The sequence below is a fragment of the Balaenoptera ricei genome, chromosome 9, assembly GCF_028023285.1.
Source record: "Balaenoptera ricei isolate mBalRic1 chromosome 9, mBalRic1.hap2, whole genome shotgun sequence".
Taxonomy (NCBI): domain Eukaryota; kingdom Metazoa; phylum Chordata; class Mammalia; order Artiodactyla; family Balaenopteridae; genus Balaenoptera; species Balaenoptera ricei.
The window spans coordinates 18,256,472-18,280,403 of NC_082647.1; the positions used below are offsets into that span (position 1 = coordinate 18,256,472).

Here is a 23,932-nt window from a genome sequence, read left to right on the forward strand (position 1 = left end):
GTGCAGGGTCTGAGGCATCTGCCCCTCTCCATCTGGGTGGCTGTGGTTTCCCAGGACCTGTCATTGTGGTTCCTCCCATTCTTTCAACTTCACTTCCCTAAGTTTGAACAAAGCCGGCCACCAGCGCCCTCTGCTGGTGAATGGCCAGAGGACAGGAGCAAGTCGGCCAGGTGCCGGCCTGGAACCTAGGGTTCATGCCATCCGCCTGTGTCCACAGCCTGGCCCTTTGCTCCCTGGCTGGGGTGGGACCTTGAAGAGGCAGATGCCCTCACAGGGTGGAGAGGAACAAGAAAATGACTCCGTTCTCCCGCTTGCATTTCCACCTGAGGCGGTGGGATTTCAGGCTTGGACCTCGGGCTCTGACACTTGACAGGGGCAGTTTGTCACAAAGCTGCTCAGAATAGTTGTTGCAGAGGCTCCAGCCCAGATCTGGGGTGCAGGTCTGGTGTGGGAGTGCTCCCAGTTACCTACTTTTGGAAAATCATGAAGAGATTGGTACTAAAGCTTTGGCTCTGATCTGCTGGGAGTTGGGAGGAAAGCAGGGAGGTGTTTATTTGGCTCAATTATGAGATAACACCAGAGACTTAGTGATAAGTAGTTACTTACACACTGTTACCCATTTCCACCTGGTAATCCTCCTTCAAATGAACAAACTCAAGACTTTTCCATTTATAATTTTTCCCATCTTCTGCACTGAAGCAGCAACCTTATTAATCTCTCCCAGTGATTCTGTAGGACATTTAAAAAGTGGTCATGTGTTTCATTTGAGTGAGAGAATTCATTGTTTAGCTTTTCCTCTCTCCATCTCGAAGTTTCTGTCTCATTGCCCACTCTCTCCTCTCAATACGGTCTCCACAGTTTGCTGAAATGTCTTTAAGGTTTGTAGAAAACACTTGAAGAGCTGTCTCTTCTCTCATTTCCTTTATGCTCTGGGTTGGATACCTGTCTCCCTCTTGTTTTGAGCTTGGCTCATAGCTGATGTGACTGAGGCTCCACCAGGAGGGATTGAGGTGGGGCTTCCACATCACTTTGAAGCTGCCTAAAAACACAAAACCAAAACACCATTAACCTCTGACCTTCTGAAATTAGCAAGTAGGATATGTGCAGCGGGCCACCCTGTCCCCTCCTGGCCTCTCTCTCTCTGACCTCCACCCCATCCTGAGTGCTTGTCAGCATGCATTCATCCTGGTGTTCCTGTCCCACCTCCTCGCCCCTCCAAGATGAGCTCTCATCCTCCAATAACGCACGTCAAAACTTAAATTCAGGGACTCCTCTGGTGGCGCAGTGGTTAAGAATCTGCCTGCTAATGCCGGGGGCACCGGTTCGAGCCCTTGTCTCAACCTCTAGGAAGATCCCACATGCCGCGGAGCAACTAAGCCCGTGTGCCACAACTACTGAGCCTGCAAGCCACAACTACCAAAGCCCGCGCACCTACAGCCAGTGCTCCGCAACAGGAGAAGCCACCGCAATGAGAAGCCTGCGCATTGCATCGAAGAGTAGCCCCGGCTTGCCGCAACTAGAGAAAGCCCGTGCACAACAATGAAGATCCAACACAGCCAAAAAAAAAAAAAAAAAAAAATTCACCTCTCCTTCACAATACCTGCTTGACATCTACCGGAGAATGCCAGCAAGACTCCTCCACTAGCTTGGGCAAGGGCAACTAGATGAAAACCATCAAGCCAGTCCAGCCTCAGGCCCCCAAGCCCGCACGCCCTGCGCAGGTGTAGCCCTGGCTCTGGGCTGGGCTGCACGAGAACAGTGAGGTGCATTTCCCTCATCCTTGGGACCTGTCTGCGCTTGCCTGCTTCTGCTCCAAGACCTCAGACTCGCTGAACTCAGCATTCAAAATGCTTCAGGAGCTGATTCCCACCCATTCAAATCCCACAGCTGGGGTTTCTCATCCCTATTTGGCCTTTCACACAGCAAGTCTTTTATGCAGATGGGTTTCCTGCTCCTCAGACCCCATTTTTCAGCTGGCTATGGGAGAAGGTTTTTGAGAAAAAGGTGGAGGGAGTGGTTCTCATAATGGCAAGTGTTCTCTGTTCCTTTATTAAAACAAAATGATGCTTCTCCACCCATTAGACTTGGGTTTGTCCTGGCTCACAGACTGTGGGAGCGGAGGACCCTAGAGGTCAGTGATTTTGGAACCTTTAGGGAATCAGAGGAGAAGCAAGTCCTGCCTGGAAGGGTTGGCCTCCTGAAGAGGCTGGAGGCAGAGCCCAGGTTCAACCCGCAGCTAAATTACCCCAATGCACAGCAGGTTGGTTTTGTGACTTGAAATCATTGATTTACTCCTTGAGCCTTGATTGATTGAAACTTTCCTGGACCAGCCTACTTCCCTAGGATTGAGGATTAGTATGGGGTGAAAGTGCTTTGGAGAAACCAAAGGCACACACAGTTGGAAGTGAGAACTCCTGGCTCTGGATTCTCCAAACTCTGGATCACACTCCCCTATCCTGCACCTGTAGCGTATGGAGAGTAATTATTCTCTTATTAGCTGATTTGTTGTAAGTCACATTTCAAATGGCTGTCTTGATAATTTTGCATTTTGGGGGGTAGATGGTTGGTTCTGATCATCCTTTTGCCTCAAAATGTGGTAGAAGTTTCACCTTCTGCACTTGTGCTTGTGTTTTTAGTGATGTGTGCCACCTGGGTTGTTTTTTTGTTTTTCTTTTTGTCTGTCTTTTAAGCTACTTCAAGCTGTGTGATTTTAAGTTAAACTAGATGCTAACTCCACATGTAAACTGCAGTGCTCAGCATCAGGCTGAAAGCAAAGCAGTGAGGACATCTGGGCAGCCTTGTGGAGCAGCCCTGTTTACAGAGGGAACACTGCTGGCCAATTTGAAATGTAAACAGAATCTTTAATTTCCCTTCCTGCACCCGGGGGGGGGGGGCTCACCTTGCACCCCCCTTGCCTGGGAGTGCATGCCTCCAGTAGGGAGCACTCCGCCTCTGCCCTTCCCCAGCAGAGCTTTCAAAAATGCAGATCCCCCTCCTCCCCTCCCCCTAATTTCTGGTGGCGGGGCAGGGCTGGGAATTGACACTTTAACAGAGTCCAACCAGCAAGCCTCAAATGGAGCCACGTTTGGGGACTGTTAAAGAAAAAATATTGTTAAAAATTATTTATGACACTTGTTAAAGACAAGTAAGGCAAACTTTATTCGAGGGGGCTACTCAGTAGGGTTTTGCAGTGGGGGCGAAGTTGGGCTCAACTCCCAATACAAGGAAAAGTGGCAGGGTGGGGGGGTCGGTGGATGGATGATTATTAACAGGAAACATCAGGGGTAAGAGGGGATTCTGGCTAAATTGACCTAATAGGATTCTTGCTGAGGGCGGCCGGGTGATTAGACACCACCTGGAAGATGGTGGCGGGTGAGGATCAGAGGCGGGGGATGGGTGGACTTTGGTTAAATCAACTTAGCAGTATTCTTGCTAAAAATGGACAATTTGGAGATGCACACGGAAGTCCAAAAGGCAGGGCCTAGCTGAGAGGAGTTCAGAGGAGCCCGACCTGGATGTGGTCAAGGAGAGACTGTCAGGACCCGGGACAGCGGGGCCGGCGTCTCCCATCAGATGGGGAGTCAGGGCTTCACCGCCGAGGGCGCAGACAACGCGATCTGCCGGCAGGGGGCGCGCCCGGGCCTCCGCGCCCGCGGGAGGCCGGAAGCCGGAAGTGCGGGGACGCGGCCGAGCCGGGGGTGGGCCACGGTGCGCGCGGGGCCGGGGCCCGGCCGGCCGGGCTCTGAGATCCCTACAACCACCCAGAATCAGACTCCCGGACCCGCCCCGGAAGCCAAGAAGGGGGCGCGGGTCCGGAGGCAGGAAGCCCTGCTGGAGGAGCGCCGGGGACGCGGGCGGCGCTGTTGCCGGTGAGGCCCCGCGTGGTTGTCGCGCGTGCCCCCTCGCCCTCCTCCTGCATGTCGGCACCGGTCTGGTCGCGCCAGGACGGCGCGGGGTCCCCGAGGGCTGCGGCGGCTGAGAATCGGGAGCTCTGGGCTGGGCACGCGCCCGCGGGGCCGCGCCGGGGCGTCCCAGGCCCTCACCCACCCCCAGCCGGCGGAGTCTGGAGGACCCGCGTGCGTGTCCCGGTCGGCCGTTTCAAACTTTTTTGTGACTTTGTGCGTACTGCTCAGTCTCAGTTTCTCATCTGCAAAATAGGCTTCAGAATATCTACCTCATGGTCAAATCAATGTATGCACCGACCGCCGCGCTGTGTTCGTGCCGGGCGGTTAGCGGTGCTCGTTAGGTGTGGGAATGAGTATTAGCACCGCTTGAATTTAGGCAGAAGGCGCCCGCAGCTGCCTTCAGGGTTAACTGCTAAGTGGAGGGTGGAGCCCTGCACCCTTTGAGTCACAGGGTCGGGGCTGAGCTTTAGGAGGAGGGGCTGAGGTGGAATCCAGTGCGGGTGGGGAGAGGCCCAGTAAGATGAGACACTCCCCCCAGCCCGGCGCCCCAGCTTCTGGATTCCTGACCCTACTGCTGGCTGAAATCTGACCGGTCAGAAGTATCTTTGGTGTAAGGGAGTGGGTGTTGGCCAGTGAAACCTCACTGTGAATCACAATGGCCTTGGAGTTTCTTATAACCGCTCCCAGAAGAGGGAGTGAGAAGTCTGTGGTTGGGAGAAACAGGGGAGAGATCTTGGAGAGGTGTCCTAAGGGTAGGATAGTCAGGGCACCCCGGGGACCGTGAGCATGTGGGGTGGAGAGGAGCAGGGGCACCTCCCTCCCTCTTTCCTCCTGGGAGGGTGTTCGTCCCGCTCGTCCCGTGGCGAACGGCTCAGTGCAGAGGCTCCTGGAGGCGTTGGGCCTGGCCGCCGGTGGGGACACTGGGCCCTGCGTGGAGGACTGCTTCTCCCGAGCCCCTCGCCTGCCCCTCCATGCCCTGTGAACGGCACATCTGCGTCTCCTGGGCCCTGCCCTGACCAGTAATTTCAGCTGATGCCTGGGAGTATTCTCGCTTATTAGAATTCACTGGTCTTTATTCTTCTTTGTAGGAATTAAAGCTGGACTCCCATTCAGGACAGACAGACCTATAATTCCTGGTGTGATGAGAGAGTGGGATTTGCCGTCCTGAAGTCATTAAGCTTGGGCCCTGGTTCCTCTTTATGAGAGACTAGGGAGATGGAAGACTTAAAATCTGAGAATAAAAAAAGGGTGCTTCCCGCATGGATGACAGCCCAGGTGGCTGAAAAGAGGACGGTGCAGGTGAGGAACCCCAGCAAGAGGAGAACAGCCACGGCGCCAGTGGCTGCAGCAAGGTGGGCAGCTTCTGGTCCTCCTGGGGAGTTAGGACACGGGGAGGGATTTGGGACATCACAGTTGGGGGTCCAGTCTTCCCGTGTTGGCAGAACAGTGAGGTGGGGTGTTTCAGTCCACAGACCTCTCATCAGCTCTCAGGGGGTGCACAGGAAGTGAGCTGTGCCCTCCCAGACTGGCACCGGCTTCTGCCTCTATTGGTGAATCTCCACCGCCAGACCCTCACTTGTCAGCTCCCGGATAGCGGCTCCCCCTCTCGGGTCACACACACCAGCCAAGCTCTCAGACGCCAGTTGTCCAAATCGCCAGTCTCTTCTCTTGCCACAGAAATTGTGACCATCCACTGGGCAAGATGAGTGACGAGGTGGTCCGGTCTCCCTGCGGGGAGATCTTCAGGGACAGACGGACAAGCTGCAGGTTGCTGTGCCGGCCTGAGATCAGAGGCCGTGGGGTGGGTTAGGTGAATGGTGGTAGTGGAGGGGGTTTCTGGGCCGCCAGGGAGGGGCTGCCCCTGCTCTCTCCCCTCGTGGTCCCCGGCGCTCACTGTCTCTCTCTGCTCTTCCCTTTCTAAGTTTTCTTCGTTGACCAGCCTTGGTTTCTGGTCTTTGCAGCCCTCCTTTACTGTGTTCGTGCGCTGCGGTGGGCGGGGGGTGGGTTGAGTCTTGGCTTGTTCGATCTGCTCGCATCCACCGTGTGTGTGAGTTTGACTCTCAGAAGCCGGCCGTCGTGCCCTATTTCCAGATCCTCAGGGGAGCTGGTGGAGGGTGGGAAGCCCCACACTGTTGCCCCGGGAACCCCCTGTGCCAGTCACTGGTTACAAGGCTGCAGAAGCCACGTTGGCGCCCTGGGGAAGCTGGTGCTCTCACCCCTGCTGGGCAGGCCCTGAGACGCAGCTCTCGCTCTCATTCTCTCCTCCTGGTGATTCCGTGCCGTCTCTAGCTTTGTGCTTTTCTTTCAGACTTCCTGCCATGAGGACTGTGTACTGCATGAATGAAGCTGAAATCGTAGACGTTGCTCTGGGGATCCTGATTGAGGTAAAGTCAGCCGTGTCTTTTCTTATGACCAGAAACTCTTGGTGGGCAGAAACTAGACCAAGGCCTGGTTCGTGCTAATAAAAGAGGCGCCCTGCCTGCTGGGGTGGCCAGGGGCCCGCTCACCCGCAGCCCGCTCCCTGGTAGGTGGGCACCCGCTTGGGGCTGGAGACCTGGGAGGGCGCAGCTGTGCAAGGGAGGGCAGCCCGCTCTGTTTGGGTGCCTCTGTGCTGGTGGCGTGTGGAGGGGACAGAAGTCGTTAACTGCTCACGTTGTCTGGAGGGTCTCAGTCGGGCGAGGTGACTTCTGAGCACCGTACGGAGCACCACGCCGCCGAGTGTCTTGGCTTCCGGAAGCGAGTAATAACTGTCCCACTTTAGAGCTGTATAGTACTTGGTAGTTGCTCAGGGACTTTTGTATATTCCTATCGCGCTTATTCCTTGCAATAACCTGCTGATAGATATTATTATTAGTTACAATAAGTGATTTGGTGCCAATAAGGGAGAGGCTAAGGCCCACACTCGGGGTTCGTATCCTGTGCTCCTTCCGTTCTGTCACCCTGCCTTTCCACGTACGTTTATTCTAGTTTTCTTTCCTGTGGCGCTGTTCCTCAGGCCCCTGCCGCCGCTCTCCCAAGCTGGTCTCTACTTCTGCACCATCTGAGAAGGGGTGGCGGGGAGGTGGGGAGTCGGGTGAAGGGAGGGAGGGGCCCCCTGTGATTTGGGGGCAGGGCCTGACTCGTCACGTGCTGGCTTCACAGTTGCTTCTGGGCCTGTTCTGCGTCACTGACAGATAAACCAGCGAAGTAAAACCCCGTCTGTTTTGCCTGCCATTGCTTCTACTCAGCAGGGCCGAAAACAGGAAAAGCCGTTGGAACAGCTGCCTGTGGCAGGCGCTGATCAGCCAGAGCGCTCCCCAGCCGTCTCAGCGCCGCCGTCCCCGAGTCCCCCCGGGAGCAGCAGTGAGGACGAGGCCTGTGGGGCAGGCGGCCCTCCTGCGGGGCCTGCGGGTTCTGACTCGGCCTGCAGCCAAGGCCGCGAGGAAGACCAGGATGCCCTAAAATACGTTAGAGAGATATTTTTCAGCTAAGGGACAAACTTCCAGGACTTTCTGCCCAGAGTGGCTGGAGGAAGCTGGGTTTCCCTCTTGGCCTGGGCGCTGCCCTCAGACTGTCACGGCTTCTGCTCCCAGCTTCGCGCCGCTCTGGGCTGCGCAGATTCACCTTGGGAGGTGAGGAATCAGGATGAGCTCCCGTTAGAAATCCTCCCTGCACTGTGCTCTCTCCTCGCTCAGAGGGCCTGGGATCCCCACCGTCTGTTGTGTTCAGTTACCTGGTTCCAGGGAGGTGAGGTTGTGGTGGTCAACTTACTGGAACCAAAGAGTCAACTTAATAATTTTTAAAGAAAAACAAGTTTGGCTGCTAAGTACACTGGAATTCCTACTGTTTGGCCTCCCTAAGGAGGAAGCCTATTTTAAAAATAGCTTCCATCGCGAGGCAGTCAGTCAGTCTGTGAGCCCTTGCTCGTCCAGCCCTGAACCAGACACCCTGCCACAGTGCTGGGCTCCGTCTAGGAGCCGGAGGCTCAGCGTACAGATTGGGAAGCCTCCTGACCAATCAGGCCTCCTCCCCCCGAGCTGCCACCTTTCTTCCACTTGGTGGCCTCGGCCTTGGTCCCTGGACAGTCGGAAAGCAAGAGTGGGACAGGAGCCCAAAGGAGACACCAAGGACAAGACATCACACTAGAGTCCGTGTTTCTGCTTCTGTATTCAGTGTGGCTTTTGACAGGCATAGGATGAGGCAATCACGTGCTGTACAGGTTTTCAATATACAGGTGCTGAAAAATACACAAGGTTCCCCAGTGCATGAGTTGTGCTTGTATCCTTTCTGGGCCCGGGGTGAGAGGTGAGGGGATGCGGCATTCACGTGGATGTGGAACCGGTCAGTCCTGTGCACCTTCCTCTCCTGACCAGGGACCCAGCGTCTTCGGCTCCTGAACTCCCGGGTCACGTGCTGGGAGTGATCTGCCCGCTGACCCCCTGCTCTGTCGGGCTTCAGGTCCGGGAGCCTTTTCAGAGGAACCTTCAAAGCCACCAGGGCTGCTCTTCGTGCCCATGTGTTCTGTCTTCGGTGAATCCCCCAGGTTATTCCTGGGCCTTTGGGAGCGTTGTCAGAGGTGGGGGGCTCATCGCATTCTACCCGCCTTGGATGGAGGTGGGGAGCTGGCCAGGCAGGGCCCCCGGGGCCCCTGAGGTGTTTCTTCATAGACCCTCACTGGGTTCCAGTCTGGCATTTGGCAACTTGTCCTGGAAATCTGGCCCCATGACAGGAAGCCTTATTTCCCCATTGTTCTGAGGATAAAGTAAGAATGGCTTGCTCAGATCAGTTAATTAAAGCAGGAATTCTTGTGACAATGAGCTGTGTGGTTTTAGGGTGTCTTTGGGAACCTTACAAGTCCCAAAGGACACACAACCCTACACTAAGAAGCTGAGGGAGCCCTGGCCGCCCTTGCTGCCTCTTGTCCTTGACGTCGGGTGCCCTACCCCCTCCGCGGTGGGTCCTGTCTGCTAGAGCTTGAGATCAGCATTAGCTATGAAACAGGATGGCTGAGAAGACACAGCAGCCCGTGAATTCTCTGGCACCTTCTCTGAGCATAGTTCAAACAGAACCCTTGCAGTCACGTAAGCCTTTAGACAGAGCTAGCAGCTCTCAAGTTCTTGTCCTTTGCCCTCTGAGGGAACATGACTGTGGCCATAAGCAAGAGGATGAGTAAGCCCTGGGCAACACCCAGAGCTAGAAACCCAGGCCCCAGGAGGGAGGGCCGGAGCCACTTCCATGTGTAGGTGAGGAAGAGGCCCAGGCCGCTGGCCAGCAGCATGGAGGACGTGGCCAGGAAGCCCACGGCCAGCTGCCACTCTCCCTCGTTACTGTTGCACCAGGCCAGGAAGAGAGGCAGGGGGACGAAGAGGGTGAGGACCAGGGCCCCGTACACGCCAAGCCTGGCCAGGGCCAGGCCAACTCGAGGCACCCCCAGGGCCTCCAGCTCAGGGAACTGGTGACACTGTAGGGCCCCAGTGCCCTCGTTCCAGAGACAGAAGTTGTAGAAGCCAATTCTGAGGTTGGGCAAGTCGATGAGGTTGCCGGCCTTCCAGAGGAGAGCAAAGAACAGCAGGAAGATCGCTGTGACTGTGAGCGTCATGATTCCCAGGAACCGCAGCTGGTTCCTCCGCCTTGACCTTAGGACGGGCATCTTCTGCGCTTCGCAGGGCGCCTCCCTGGGTACCTGCAGGAAGTCACGCCGTGAGTGTCCAGTTCTCCCTGTCTCCCTCCCAGGTTCTTCTCAAGCTCATGCTCTCCCTTCTGGAATTACATAAAAACCTGTGGCAAACTCCCTTCAAGACAGCCAAACCAGAACCAAGAGATCTGGGGTAACCTCCAGGCAGGGTCCATGGGCTCAGTCCTCAGCTGCCTCTCTGGGCTGAGATCAGGAGGAAGGGCCCTCCTGGCAGCTTTGAGGGCGGGAAAGATCATAACTGAATGCCCTTTGGCCTGAGACTTTGCTGAATCTGATTTTTCCTTAGGATTAATATCTAAAACTGCAATCACTGGGTCAAGGGTAGCAATATTTTTTAGTGATTTTACTGCATTTTGCCAAATTGATCTACAGGAAACTTGCCTTCTCTAGTCCCTCCATAGTATATAGTATCGATATATATAGGATGTACCTTCCTCATCTTTTTAGAAAAATCTTTTCACTAAGTTTTTAATCAGAAGGACTTCTCCAAATTGGCCTCTCAAACAGTAGTCTGCATACTGTGCCTTTATATTTGTAAATTTGCCAATATGGAACAAAAGAGCCATTTCCATCCTGAAGTGCCTAGGAGCACAGGGCCAGGGCACAGAGTGGTGTCCTGCAGTGCACCCGGCCAGGGCTGCCCGTGGTGTGCGCAGTGCAGGGAGTGGTGGCCAGTGGAGGCCTTGGAGAGGGGCCCAGAGGCAGCCCTGGAGATCAGTTTCTGGAGGGACCCCTTGAGAGGCGCAGCCCCTCACCTTTCCCAGAGCTGGCTGGAGGGTCTGCCTGACCACTCCCACACTTGTCCTGCGCGTGGAAAAACAAAGCGTGGTGGGAGGGGGCAGGATGTGGAACAGACTGAGGGGGAGGGCGGTGTCTGTCCGTGCAGGCTGCCACAGCAAGTTACTTTGGGCTGGGTGCCTTATGAACAACAGAGGTCTCCTCCTCTCAGTTCTGGCGGCCGGCAAGTCCAAAATCAAGGCACCGGCTCATTCGGGGTGTGGTAAGGGCTCAGCGTTTTGCTGTGTCCTCACATGGTGGAAGGGACCAGGAACCCTCTGGGGCCTCTTTTTTAAGGGCACCGATCCCATTCTAATCACCTCCCAGAGGCCCCACTTACAAATACTGTCTCGTTGGGGGTTAGGTTTCAACATACGAATTTTGGGGAGACACAGACGTTCAGTCTGCAGTAGGTGGCTAATGAGAATAAAGCTTTATCAGTGACTCCTTTGGCAGAGACAGAAAGATTTATCAGGTATAAAAAGGTTGTGTTTAGTCCACGGTGTTAGATTGGTACAGTAAGAAGTTTTAACCAGTCCAGCCCAGGGGATGGGAAAAATTCCCAACAGGAACATAGTTTGCACGGCTTTACATATTAACAAGTGTTTGTAAAAGCCTGTATCTCCATTTTTAATGGATTTAGGTATTTCGGGGTGTAGGATGGATTTCCAGGGCTGGAATCTGGATTTACACCATTGTGCAGTGGGAATAAGATTTGACTTGCCTCCATGGTCCAGGTTGGGAATTGGGGTGCCTTTGTGTAAATGCTTCCTCTTACTTCTCCTATTTCAAGCCTGTTACACTTGGGCTAAAAAAAAAAAACACCATTATTATTAAGCTTAATGCAAAAAGATTCCTGGGGCTTCTCAGAGGAGACTGCATGAGCCACCTCACGCAGCAGCTCCCCAGGCACCCAGGGCCTTTGTTTCTGACTTCCTCTTCTCTCTCGAGGTTTTCAATAGAGAGTGAAACAAAATAAATTGGAGCTAGGAAGCCCATGAGCAGGCATGTGGAGAAGGTGGTAGTCCCTGATTTACTTCCTCTCACCCCTTTATGCACATAGAATTCAGTCCCAACTCCTGTGCCTGGTACGTGAGGCTCACCACGATCTGGTACGACTTAGAACTTGAACTTGGGTTCTCTAGTGAAGCCCTGCTCCCTTTGGTCTCCCCCCCTTGCTTTGCTGAGTCCAGCACCTGCCCACTGTCTCCGTTCCCGACTGCCCACCCGCTCAGCCACTCCACCTCCTCAAGTCCTACCCTGTTCTCTGCCTCTCTGAGTCCTACTGATTTTTCACCAGCTTTCTCAGACTACTTCAGCGCACACTCTGATATAGCTGAAGGCCAAGCTTATGCTTCCACTAGCTGTTTTATCCCAGAATGGTGCCTGATACACAGTAGGAACTCTTTTTTGTTGTTGTTGAATGAATGAAAATGACTTGTAGCGTCCTTTAGGTACTGCATGTACTTATCTAACAAGACGGCAAAGCTTCTTGGGGTGAGGGGCCGTGTTTTACGTCTCATATATACTCAGTGCTGGGATGGCTCCTCTGTGCTTCCTGTTGGGATGTGGACAGAGAGGTTGGGGGCTAGTCCTAGCTTCTTTTTTCTAAGCACTTCCCAGTAAAACGATATGGTTATTTGGTTGGAAAACCCTAGGGTACTCTCCTCTGCCTTCCTAAGAGCTTACCCTGTTCTGTTCTGTTTTGGCTTTTAACAATCCTAGTATTCATGTTCTCACCACAGTGAGCTTTTAAATTCCCTTTAGATGATAAGCCTGTGCTTCCTTCAGAGGGCAGAAGGGGACACTGCTGAGTCACTGTTGCTATTTTTAGGTGAAGTTTTTCCTGTTTATAATAAAGTAATGCATGTTGGTTGTAGAAAACTAGAAAAATGCACGAAAGTATGGAGACAAGACTAAAAATCGTCTATAACTTCAAGGTTGTAGAAGTAAGCACTCAAGGACACATTTCCTTCTATAATGTTGTTTTACATAGTTGGGACCACATAAATATATGTGCTTGTATCCCGCTTTGTAAACATCATTATAGCATTAATATTTTCCTTTGTCATTAGAAGTGTTTCCTAAACAATATTTTTAACGGCTGCATTAGCTGTTCTCTTGTGTATGGTTTATATATTCTGTCTTACGATGTTGTTTTATAATATTAAAAATAATGCCACGGTGACTATGTTTGTGAATCAGTTTATCCTTCCACCAGCAGTTTAAGAGAGTACTTATCTCATCTCATCCTCCCATATTGAATTTTCTTGTCTTTTCATCTTTGATAATGAAAAATGACACAGCATTGCTATACTGTTTCTTTTTAATGAGCAAGGTTTAATGTTTTTTAAGTGTTTGTTGACTGTCTCTGTTTTTTTCTCTTGGGAGTGCTGTCATTTCCTTTTTTTTTTTTTTTTTTTTATCATTTTCAGTTTTGGTTTCTGTTTGTCAGTGTATATGAGCTCTCTATAAATAAACGCTGCTAGCCTTTTGCCGTCACAACAGTCATCGTAAAGCGTAACCCTTTTGGGGCAGTGGGGCCCCTGGACCAAGACACAGATCTCTACCCTGAGTGAGTGTGTGGAGTGTCACCAGAGAGCCCAGGGCAGCAGAGTCCCAGTTAGAGAAGCAGGAGGAGAACACTCCCAGACCGTGCATTTGAGGCAGTTTTGTTGTTTGCTTCTGTTTTTTAGTTTAAGCACCTCTGAAGTTTTCACTTTGATGGGATGATGGCTGAAAGAGGCACAGACATAGTATCCTGATCTTCTAAATTATGTTCTTGCCACCTTCATGTTAAAAGAGTGAAACTTTCATGAGGTCGTGTCTGAGGGAGGATTGGAGTTCTGGCAGATTGTCACACTGCAAATCCCTCCGGCCACCCATGCCCCGAATATAGGACACCTGGCAGGCAGAGAATGGGTGACCAGAGAGCTTTTCCCAGCATAGGTTTCACCCCTGGCCTGTCCCTTGACTGTAAGGAACACTTGAGAAGGGCGATGGAGCGGGGAGGCCGGCTCTTGCCACTGACACCGGCTTGTTTACTTCAGATGGCTGAAGGCCCTACCACGTGCTCTCTTGAGTTGCAGAGTCAAAATGGACTTTGTAAACTGCGGCCCGTCGACCTTTGTTTCTGTTTTAGAGAAGGTCTGTAGCTCTAATCTCCGGCTCCCAAACACTTCTTTCTTTTATGCTAAAATATTTATCAGCTTAATCATTATGCGGCTGCTGTATACAAATGTTGATCATATACTTATTTATAACTTATGATTTGTCACTGCTCTAATCATGACTTCACATATTACATTTTCATCTTATCCCAACATACGAGATTCCCCAGAAAACTCCTTTCTCTACATTGACTTAGCAAAAATACCCACTCCCAAATCACCCACCTCATTCTGTTTTTTCAGTTCATTCTTCCTGCCTGAACGTCTAATGATATTCAGTAACAAGACTTTATATACAGCTGGGGCTTATTTAGTTTCTCGCCATTTTGCCCGAGTTCACCACCCGCGCGCCTCTGTCCCTAGTGACGCCCCCGAGGGTAGCCTCCTGGGGCACCCTGCACTGTCGCTCGTATCAGGGCACCGCTCGTCCACCACCGGGAGATTCTGCTTCGTTCATCAAGTGTTTAATGAGCCCTTAGAGGTGCCTGTCGGAGAGGAAGGCAAGTTCCTGCAAGGGTCCCCTTCAGTCCGAGCTCCCCCTCCAGAGGGTGGGGTCGAGACTCTGGAACGTTTGAATTCCTCGGCCAGGGAATGGTACAGTGTGCTGTGCCCGCAGGTGTGTAAACGGCCTGGAGCTTGTTAACAAGGATGACTCTTGACGCCAAGGGCGCCCACTTTCCAGGGACAACATTAACAGTAACTTGGCCTTCTCCTGCTTCTTTGGGACCAGGACTCCCCAGTGCTGTTAGTGCCCGTGTCGCCTCCTGGACGTCTTCTCCCGTTACTCCTGCTCTCCACTCCCTCCCCCGGCTTCGGCCATGTTGGCTCCTTTCGCATTTTCCAGAAACTTGAGGCAGGCTCGGGACTTTGCACTTGCATTCCTCGCCTGGAGTGCTCTTCTGTTATCCCTTGGGTCTCTGCTCAAAGGTCCCTTTCTCGGTGGCACCGTCCCTGGTCGGCATTTTGAAGCCGTAGCAGCCCCTCCGCGGCCCCCGGCCCCGCTCTCCCCGCACTCCTTCCCTGCTCTTCCTCCTTGCCGTTTTCCACCATCTAACGTGCTAAATGTTTTCTTTTGTCTTCCACCTACAACCCTCAGTAGAATGTAAACTTCATGTGGGCAAGGAATTTTATCTGTTAGGCAAATCAGACAAAAATCTATGGCTGCCTGTCTCTCTCAAAATCTGTCTTTAACTGTTATATCCCCACACCCGGGACTCCCTGGCACATTATGGGCACGCAGTAAGTACCCACTGAGTGACCTCCGAATGGTTTCGTGAACGCCAGCCATGGCACGTAGAGCTTCATAAATGCCTCCTTCTATTTTTTTGACCTGAATCTCTGTCCTAGTTCTCCTCCTTCTGGTCCTTCTCTGTTTTTTATTCTTCCCATTTCCTAAATGTAAGTTTCCTCAAGCTTGTCCCCTCTTTCTCAGACATGTATGTGAGCCTGTAGCTTCAGGCGTTGGACGCTGTGAGGCCCCTTGCAAGGACGGACTCAGGTGTGGTGAGTCCATGCCCCGCCCTGCCCTGGCACCAGCAGGAGCAGTTGCTGCCATGACCTGGCAAAACTTGGATGTTATAATTTTGCTGCTGTCAGACACTACACAGTTCGCAAGTTTTGTGGAACAGAAGCTTGAAAGAAAAACGGATGGGTTTTTAGTTTATTGGCTACAAATTCATCTCCCGGCCTTCCTTCTCATTAATGACTTAAGAAAGCTATAGCGGACCTTAGAGGGCAGAACTTGCTTTGAGAAGTCTTTGTGATCACTGGAGGTGTCTAAGAAGGAATCTAGTTTGGTTGAGGGCTTATTAATGATTAAATACTGACCTCAAAATCTTTTTGAGCATTTACTCTGTGCCAGGCCCTGTACTAAGCACTTAGCAGGTATTCTTAAGTTTTCACTGTGAGAGCACATTTAATGTTACTATCTTCACTTTCCAGAGGAGAAAACTGAGGCTTACTGAGGCTCAGTAAGTTCCCCAAGTGGGCCTGGTGAGGCCTGTCGGGCAGAATTGTGAAATCACTGTAAGAACCTGAGCTTTGTCTCCCGAGGTCTGGCCCTCACATGCTGCATCATCCCCTTTAATCTTCACGGCCACAGTGTGTGGACATCACATTATTCTCCTCTTGTATGGGGGTGACACTGTGGAATAGTGCGTCTGAGCTTAGACTTTGAAGCTGTGTGTACTGGGTTCAAATCCCCGCTCTACCATTTACTAGCTACGTGAATGTCTCTCTGCCTAGTCTTCTCATCTGCAAAATGGGTACAATAATAGAACTTGTTTTGTAAATGTTATGGAAATTAAGTGAGGTGATTTATGTGCAGCATGTGGAACATTACCTAGTATTACTTAAATTATTATTATCATAGAGAGGAAACTGAGGCTCAGAGAAGTGACATTCTTGAGGAGACACTAGTGCTGGGGTTCAGAACAGAGCTTCCCTGGAGGACCTGGACTCCAGGAAGCTGGCCTCACTGGTGGCTGGCGCCGACGACTCCGGGATGGTGTGAGGGACGTGGTGGTGAAGAGCGTGGACCTTAGTGCCAGACCACCGGGGTTCAGGCTGCTGTCCTGTCGCTCATAGCGCGTGACCTTGGGCATGTCCTGAGCTTGCCAGCGTCTACATCCCCGCCCTTAACGCGCCTGCGGGCCTGTCCCTGGGGACTGTTGTGAGACTGAAGTGAGTTAATTTGATCTGCACGGGTGGACTGGTGCCTGCTCTGGTGCTGCGGTGGAGGCTGTGGTCCAGGGGAGAAAGGGAACACGAGGGAAGAGCAGGGCAGGGGCGGAGGGTGGGGCTGCGACGTGAATGGGGGGGAGCAAAGCCCAGGGAAGAAAATACGAGCAGAAGAAAGTCAGAAAAACAGAATCTGACAGAGGAGAGAGCCAGCTTGTCAGAGGGGGCCTCCAGCCCTGGCGAAAATCTGTCTCGCTGAACTCACTGAGCATCAGTGTGCTCGTGGTTTGGGTGTGGCTCCTGACGAAAATAAAAAGGGAAGAAGAAAGGGAAATGTGTCATCTTTGCTTTGGCAGAAACGTGAGCTCAGGTTCTTACTTTTGAAAACGAGGCCACAGCGCTGTTTCCCAAATGTTGTAAGATGGAAGCAGCAGCCTGGGTTTCACATGCCGCTTGGACAGCCGGGCCAGCCGTGGCTTTTTATGGAACACTGTGACATCTGGATTTACTTAATTTTTCCATGTAAATAAAAACAGCTTTGCCAGCAGAAACATGACTACACCATGAGACTGCAGCGTGGGGTTGGAGCCCTCGCCGCCCCCTCCACCTCCAGCTACTGGAATAGACTGTCTCAGCGGCCCCATTAATATTAACTTGCTGTTTGTCCAGTTGTTTTGTTGCTCATTAGCCCTGCTAGTAAGCAGGCGATCCAGCCGGGAACAAAGGTCAAAAAGAAATTTAGCGCGGGGAAAAAATCCTTAAAAATGAGAAAACGCCTGCACCTTGGGACCCATCCTCGTTTGGTTTTTACTGGGGACACTTCACAGTGCAGTTTCCGGGGGGCCAAGATTCACAGGCCCCAAGGCAGAGTTTGAAGACAAATAACAGTACCAGCAAAGAGTGACGGCCTTTGCTGTCACTCTCGATGTGCAGCTCCTGCCCTCTCTCCTGCACTCACATGGGGAGTCACTGCCCCCCTTCTGCTGCTGAGGCCAGGGTTTCCTCTTGTGACTCCAGCCATGATACATGTTGGACGATTCCCTGAGTCACAGGCCCCGGGGAATCAGTAACATGCGGGGCAAAGCAGGGGCTTGCCTTCCTTGAGCTTGCACTCTGGTTGGAGAGACAAACACCAAACATGTATTTTTAAAAAGTTAATTATAATTTTTGAAGAGATTTGGGAAGCAAATAAACAGGGTGACGTGAAGGAGAGAACCTGGTAGAAGGAAGTGATGGTTCTCCATTGGAGGGTCAGGGAAGGCCTGTCTGTGAAGGAGACATTTGATTTGAGGCCTGAGGGGTGTGAAAGAGCCAGGGGAAGAGCCTTCTAGAAACAGAGTGCAGTGGTTATAAATACCGGGTTGGGAGAGGAACAGACCAGGGGCTGGTGACAGCCCAGTGACTGAGGGGACAGGACGAGGCTGGACAGGGGAGCGGACCCAGGTCCCTGAGGACTTTGGAGGCCAGGGTGAGAGGTTTGGATTATATCCTCACTAGGTGCTTCATTAACTCAAGCCCCTGCTCCCCCAAACCTAAGGCGCGAGGCCCCAGGTGGCGGGGCTGAAGGTGTGGAGAGTTCCTGAACTGGGGTGGGAGCAGTGCCGGGCGTTGTCTCTGGCGGTTCTGCGCACTAGCCCTGCTGTAAAACTAGTGAACGTAGTTTGCCCCCAGCAGTCAAAAGTAAAGAAGAGGAGGTAAAGAATGATAGACGGTCACTTAGACTTAGACCTTCAGTTTTGCAAAAGTTATTTTGAGAGTTGGCCGGAAAGGAGGCTAAGTCTTCTAGGACTTCACCTCCATCCCCACACAGGAGGATGCGGTTCTTACCTGGAGAGCTTGTAACGCATATGAAATGGCTTTGTAACTCACCAAAATAACTCAAAGAAAGCAAATCACAGGCCAACTGAGTAGCAGGTGCTAGGGGGCCTCTCCCTCCGTCCCTGAGAAAGCAGATCTTTCCCTGGTCACTCTTAGGGGGTGCTGACCGAGGCCTGATGCTTCCTGGTGGGCAGGATGCTGCCAGAAGGGGCCGAGGTCGCTGCTCCTTTGTGTTCTCTGCTCTGCCAGGGTCTCTGCTGTTAGTACCTCCACCTCCCTGCCGCTGCTGAGTGGGCAAAAGATCTGTGTCCTCACAGAAAAGCTGGGGATCGGGGGCGTCCCCTCCCAAAGTCTATTCAAGTCTAGATTTTTGGCTGATAAAGTTAAGTTGTATATTGGGACTCAGAAAATGAGGCGGCTCCAGTGGCCCAGCCCAGGTCACAAATCTAAACCCAAGTCAGCCTGCATGGGAAACATCTGTCAAGGAAACCTAACATACACCAATCACAGTCTTCCAGCAGCTTGAGCCAGCTCACCTTCCCCAGGAAATAGGACCTGCTGGCTACAGGTCGAGGTTTCATTCTAAGCCATGTTACCTCTTCTAATGCTCTGTCCCACGTCCCTAGAAAGAGCGCTCCACTGCTTGCGAGATACTGTGCTCCCTGGATCTGTGGATTGTTTTCCCTTGAACGAAGGAATGAGTAAACTCATTGCTAAATTATTTCAGTTCTGTCATTTTGACAGGGCTGAGACAGCTGAGGTGGTGTGAGCCCAGGGGTATAGAATAAAGCCCTGCAAAGTCTCAGTTTCTATGACAACACACTGTGCATGCATTTGAATATTAAACTTCCAAAGATATTTATTATATTAATTAATTCACCTTAAGCTGTAATTCACTTGAAGAGGCCTAAGGCAGGCTAGAGTCACTGAGGTCATTGCAGTGTCCAGCTCCCAGGTAGAAATAACTGAGGGGAAAGTGGGCCCAATAGAACAGAATGGCAGGGGTACTGGATGGACAGCTCAGAGAGCAGAATATCTGAGAAAAGCTATGTATATGAAGTTAATACACCATAAAATTGGTGTTATAATTCGGTGGAAGAAAGGGTTTTCCATTGACTAATGCTGAAGCAATTGATTAGTTAAAACAAAAGAAAATGATTTTAGGGCCTCACCTCACTCCACATACCAAAATAAATTTCACATGGATCCAGTAGTGAAATGTAAGGAACAAACAGACAAAAGAAAAAAAAGATCTAGAAAAAAGTAAATATTTGATTTATGAATGAGAAAGAATGCTCTGAGCTTAAAAGCAAATTGAAACTACAAAGAAAAAAGCAGTACAGATTTAACTATTAAAATATACATTTCTGTACAACAAAATGTAAAATTAAAAGTCAGTGAGCATGGAGGGCTTCCCTAGTGGCACAGTGGTTAGGAATCTGCCTGCCAATGCAGGGGACACGGGTTCGAGCCCTGGTCCGGGAAGATCCCACATATCACAGAGCAACTAAGCCCGTGCGCCACAGCTGCTGAGTCTGCAGTCTAGAGCCCGCGAGCCACAACTGCTGAGCCCTCGCACCACAACTACAGAAGCCCACACGCCTAGAGCCTGTGCTGTGCCATAAGAGAAGCCACCGCACCGCAATGAAGAGTAGCCCCCGCTCGTCACAACTAGAGAAAGCTGGAGCACAGCAAAGAAGACCCAATACAGCCCCCCCCAAAAAAAAAAAAAGTCAGTGAGTATGGAAAAATATCTGCAACAAACATGAAATGGTTAATATACCTAATATAACAAATGTTCATGCAAACAGATAAGAAAAACATTAATCTCCATAAAAATGGACAAGGCATATGAAGAGATATTTCACATAAGAAGGAATGCAAAATAGTTAACTGTAAAAAATTCTTTTTTGTTTATTTGTACCCTCCACCAAATGTGTGAGGGTTTTTCCTCACCAGGGAATTCTCTGTGACACCTGGATGTCCTATAATTTCACTTAATTCTGACACTATCTACCTGGAGATAGCATCAGATCCCACAGGTTAAGGGGTCAGTGCCGCAAGCCGAGCGCTGCCCCCCCGCCGGTGCAAGTCTAGGATAACTTTGAGTTTCCTATGACCCCCTCCTTGGGTTTGATTAATTTGCTAGAGTGGCTCACACAGAACTCAGGAAAACAGCCTACTTACTAGAAAACTCATTCATCAGAGAAGGAACAGCCACCCAGAAGATGCAGAGGGCAAAGGGTGGGGGGGGAAGGGTCGTGGAGCTTCCATGCCCTCTCTAGGCCTGTCACCCTCCTGGCACCTCCATGTGTCAGAAGCTCTTGAACCCTGTACTTCAGGGATTTTTATGGAGGTTTCATTACGTAGGTATGATTGATTGACTCATTGGCCACTGGTGACTGAACTCTGTCTCCAGCCACTCTCACCTCCCTAGAGGTTGGGGGCTGGGGTGGTGGTTTTCCCTGGCAGCCGGCCCCATCCTTAGCGACTTGCCAAAAGTCAAGTCATTAACAACTCAGAGGTGGTTGTAAAGAGTTTGTAATGAATAAAAAAAAGACACCTTTACCTCTATTATCACTTAGGAAATTCCAAGGGTTTTAAGGAGCTCTGTGCCAGAAATGGGGACAGAGACCAAACACATATTTCTTATTATAAAACACTCTATCACATTAACTAACATGAAAAAAAAAGTCTATACCTCATGTAATGTAATCAAAGATACGCCAAGTAAAATAATCTGTAAGTTTCCCTATTAAAACTGCAGCTAAAAACACTTGATATCAAGAGTGCAGTAAAACTGGCATTTTCATATAATGATGGTGGATGTGAAAATTCTTAGAAACATTCTGGGAGGCAATATGGCAAAAGGCACTAAAAACCCTAAAAATCATCATACCTTTTGGCCAAGTAATTCCACTTATGAGTCTACCCTAAGGCAGCAATCAGAAATGCAATCAATGATTTATATACAGGAATGTTCATCACAGTATTACTTTGGCAAAAAATGAGAAGCAACTTGAATGCCCAACATTAGAATCAAATTATGACATATCAAGATACTAAAACTCTGTGCAGCCTTTAGAAGAACCAGGTCTGAAATCACACTTTATAGTATGACTGCAAGAAAGAGACTAAGGAATTGTTCTAAAATGTTAATGTTTGCCCTGATATCTCTGGGCATTATGGGTAAGAGTTCCTTTCTTTTTGCATTAAAAATATTTCCAGAATCATGTGTTATATTTATGTAAAAGTGAAATTTAGAAAACGAACAATCTTAGTGATTAGATAAAGCAGGGGGTTAGCTGGAAAGAGTGTTGAGAAAGGGGAATATACAAAATCAAAAGGAGAACGTCATATGCACGGATTCGGGACTTTGGGAGAGATGAGGTTTAGGAAGAAGATACTGAAAAATGCATTTCAGCTGTCATGAGGGAGGAAGGAAGGACGAATTACATACATACATGTATTTATCTCTTCCCAAAGAGCCTTTGATCTTACAGGTGAAGAAGCATACTGGAAATTATTAGGGAAATAGCCCACATTAAAAAAAAAAATCTTTTAAGATCTGCACCAACTGAACTAAAATCCCACCATGAATTTCCATCAAGGTGTGAAAAGCAATGTAGTCTAATAACATAGGGTCTGAAAATCTCTTAGACCCTCTTGTCTTCTTTCTGAGTCAAGAACACAGGTCTTTCTGACAATCTTAGTCCACAGTGCGTATTTTAAGAACTCACGATGTTTCCTGTAACTACCAGTTTAGCTACTGCGAGTCAGTGATCTGCTTTTGTTTGGTGGCCTATTTCTGATGAAGAATCCACTTCATGCGTCACTAACCATTATTTGTACAGACTCGGTGCAAGACCCTGCTGCCCACAGTTCTCCCCTGCATTTCTAACCAGTTATACTGGCATTACCTGCACCACTTCCGAGGCCAGAGTCGCACAGGGTGATGCTGAAGGGAGTAGGGAGAAGGAGGGAAGAAGAGCAGAGCTCACGAAGGTGGGTCTGTGTAGGGGGGAAGGTCCCCAGACCCTGACTACCAGTCGTTTCCCCGGGCCCATGGCTAGAATGCAGGGTCTGAGAGGAAAGCTGACTTGTCTTGCAGAGAGGCAGGCGTCTGGGCGAGCTGTGAGGCATGTAGGGTAGGTACTTACCAAAAAGAAGATGCAGAACCCACAAAACACTCATAAATAGGAGGAGCAGGAAATCAGGTTCGCTTGATTCTTCTCTCTCGCTGCCTCCTAATGTCAGGTTCCAGAAACGAGGCTGGTGGAGACGGGGACGATGCAGCCCCGAGCATAAGCCCCGAGCTTGTGACCGGCTGGAAGGCGCAGTTGTGCCTAAGTAAACAGCTCTCTGAACTTTGTCACATTTGTGCTGACTGATGACACTATCCCCTGATTTCACTTTCATTTCTTGCCGGTGGCTCCTGACTTTTCAGAAAGAAAGAATGTAAACAACATTGTTGTTCCCCAAACCGGCCACTTTACCCACACCTGAACCAACCAACCAATAGACTTAAAGAGGCAGGTAAGTGTCTTGATTATATCACACCACAATTCCAGAAAGGAAACTGGCCAAGACACTCTCAAAACTCCTAATGTTTTAAACCAAGATAAATACAACCTAGAATCTTACTCAGAAGGGACCCTCAAGATCATCTGGTCTGAGATCCCAGACCCAGGTCACCACTGGGGAAGCAGTTATGCATCTGTCCCCTCCTTTTCAGAAATCAGCTTTGTAGGATGACTGGGCATCCCTGGACACAAAACCTTGTCGTCTTAGTGTCCTCACCAGGGTGTTTAGGCCCATGCTGGAACAGCTGGAATATCTCTTATTTCAAAATAAGAGCAGAACAGAGCTTTTATTTTTGTAATCATAGGGGCTCCTAGCCAGAGTTTAAAAATTGCTTTCTATGCTCACATGACCAGCTGGAAATTCCAATTTGGGGTTAAGCTCGGTTAAGTCAGTACACAGCTACCTAGTAATATTGCTGAATCCTTCAGGGTTCCTTTTCCCCTCGCTGGCCTTCCCTCAAAGGAGTTCTTTGAACTGCTACATTTTTTCCCCTTTGTAGTTCTTTTAAACTCAAACCCTAGAAAGAGGTGATAAAGGTGATGTGATCTAATAGGAAGGAAGAACAGAAACTCTGGGATCAGGGAGCTCTGCTACAGATTAGTAAATTATTTAACCTCTCTGAGCATCAGGGTCTCATGTGTAAAATGGAAACAATACCTATTTTGCATGGCTGTTGTGGAAATTGGAGATAATGCATGAAGGTTCTTAGTACAGTACTGGGCACACAGTAATGGTAGCTGTTATTATTAAAAGCAGAATTTCTGAATATCTTGTCTAGCCTTCATAATAATGCCTTCAAGGCAGAGATAAAATTAATTTTTTGGTACTGGTATAGACTAGTCACGCTGAAACCTGAACACTGGTGAATGAAGTGACACAATATAGAAGAGATAGAAGTATACATTTAAGAATTTTATTTGAAGTTAGAATGCACATAGTTTTTAAAGAGTCAAGAATTTGTCAAAGTTTGTTATAGAAAATGGTAGTCCCACACTAGCACCTTCTTCTTCTCCAGGGTAAGCACCTCATCTGCTTTACCTGATTCTTTAGGTATTTACCTCTGCTCTGTAAGTAACATGCTGATAATGGTACTTCTTGATTTTTCAGTTTCCAGCATAATCTTTTGACTCTCAACTATAGAAGATGAAGATGTAGCTTGCTTCTTCCTGACCCATGTTCCACAAGTCCTAATTCCCTCTTCCAAATTGGTTATTATTTTGTTTAAATTGGTACTCAGTGTCTACAATATTATAACTATGTAAATACCATATATAGTAGCTGAGCCACACAGAAAATGATGATTTTTTTTCCTTTCCTGCATAATT

At 50.0% G+C, this 23,932-nt stretch overlaps 2 protein-coding genes across 9 annotated transcripts in view; one reads left to right on the plus strand and one right to left on the minus strand.

The window, feature by feature from the left end:
- Positions 1 to 3,678: 3,678 nt before the first annotated feature.
- The window catches only part of CYREN (cell cycle regulator of NHEJ), a 118,046-nt gene continuing 97,792 nt past the window's right edge, over positions 3,679 to 23,932 (plus strand). The window contains exons 1-4 of one of the 6 annotated variants that reach the window (XM_059933336.1): positions 3,679 to 3,869; positions 4,994 to 5,257; positions 6,214 to 6,289; positions 7,079 to 8,148. In XM_059933336.1, coding sequence (XP_059789319.1) covers positions 5,121 to 5,257; positions 6,214 to 6,289; positions 7,079 to 7,375 — 510 coding nt within the window. In that variant the 5' untranslated portion in view covers positions 3,679 to 3,869; positions 4,994 to 5,120 and the 3' untranslated portion in view covers positions 7,376 to 8,148. Of the gene's footprint in view, positions 3,870 to 3,923; positions 4,119 to 4,605; positions 4,658 to 4,993; positions 5,258 to 6,213; positions 6,290 to 7,078; positions 8,149 to 23,932 lie in introns of those variants that run through there. The other 5 variants (XM_059933340.1, XM_059933341.1, XM_059933338.1 and 2 more) reach the window with 5 other exon arrangements.
- On the minus strand, positions 8,028 to 22,814 carry TMEM140 (transmembrane protein 140). Of its 3 annotated transcripts, none has more exons than XM_059933333.1 (4): positions 22,668 to 22,814; positions 22,184 to 22,462; positions 11,081 to 11,164; positions 8,028 to 9,567 (listed from the first exon to the last, which is right to left on the minus strand). In XM_059933333.1, exons 3-4 carry the CDS (start codon positions 11,084 to 11,086, stop codon positions 8,974 to 8,976), a joined length of 600 nt encoding a protein of 199 aa, XP_059789316.1. In that variant the 5' UTR covers positions 11,087 to 11,164; positions 22,184 to 22,462; positions 22,668 to 22,814; the 3' UTR covers positions 8,028 to 8,973. The 3 variants fall into 3 exon arrangements, with proteins under 3 accessions (XP_059789316.1, XP_059789317.1, XP_059789318.1); XM_059933334.1 differs by having other exon boundaries at positions 22,656 to 22,814; XM_059933335.1 differs by lacking the exon at positions 11,081 to 11,164 and having other exon boundaries at positions 22,184 to 22,814.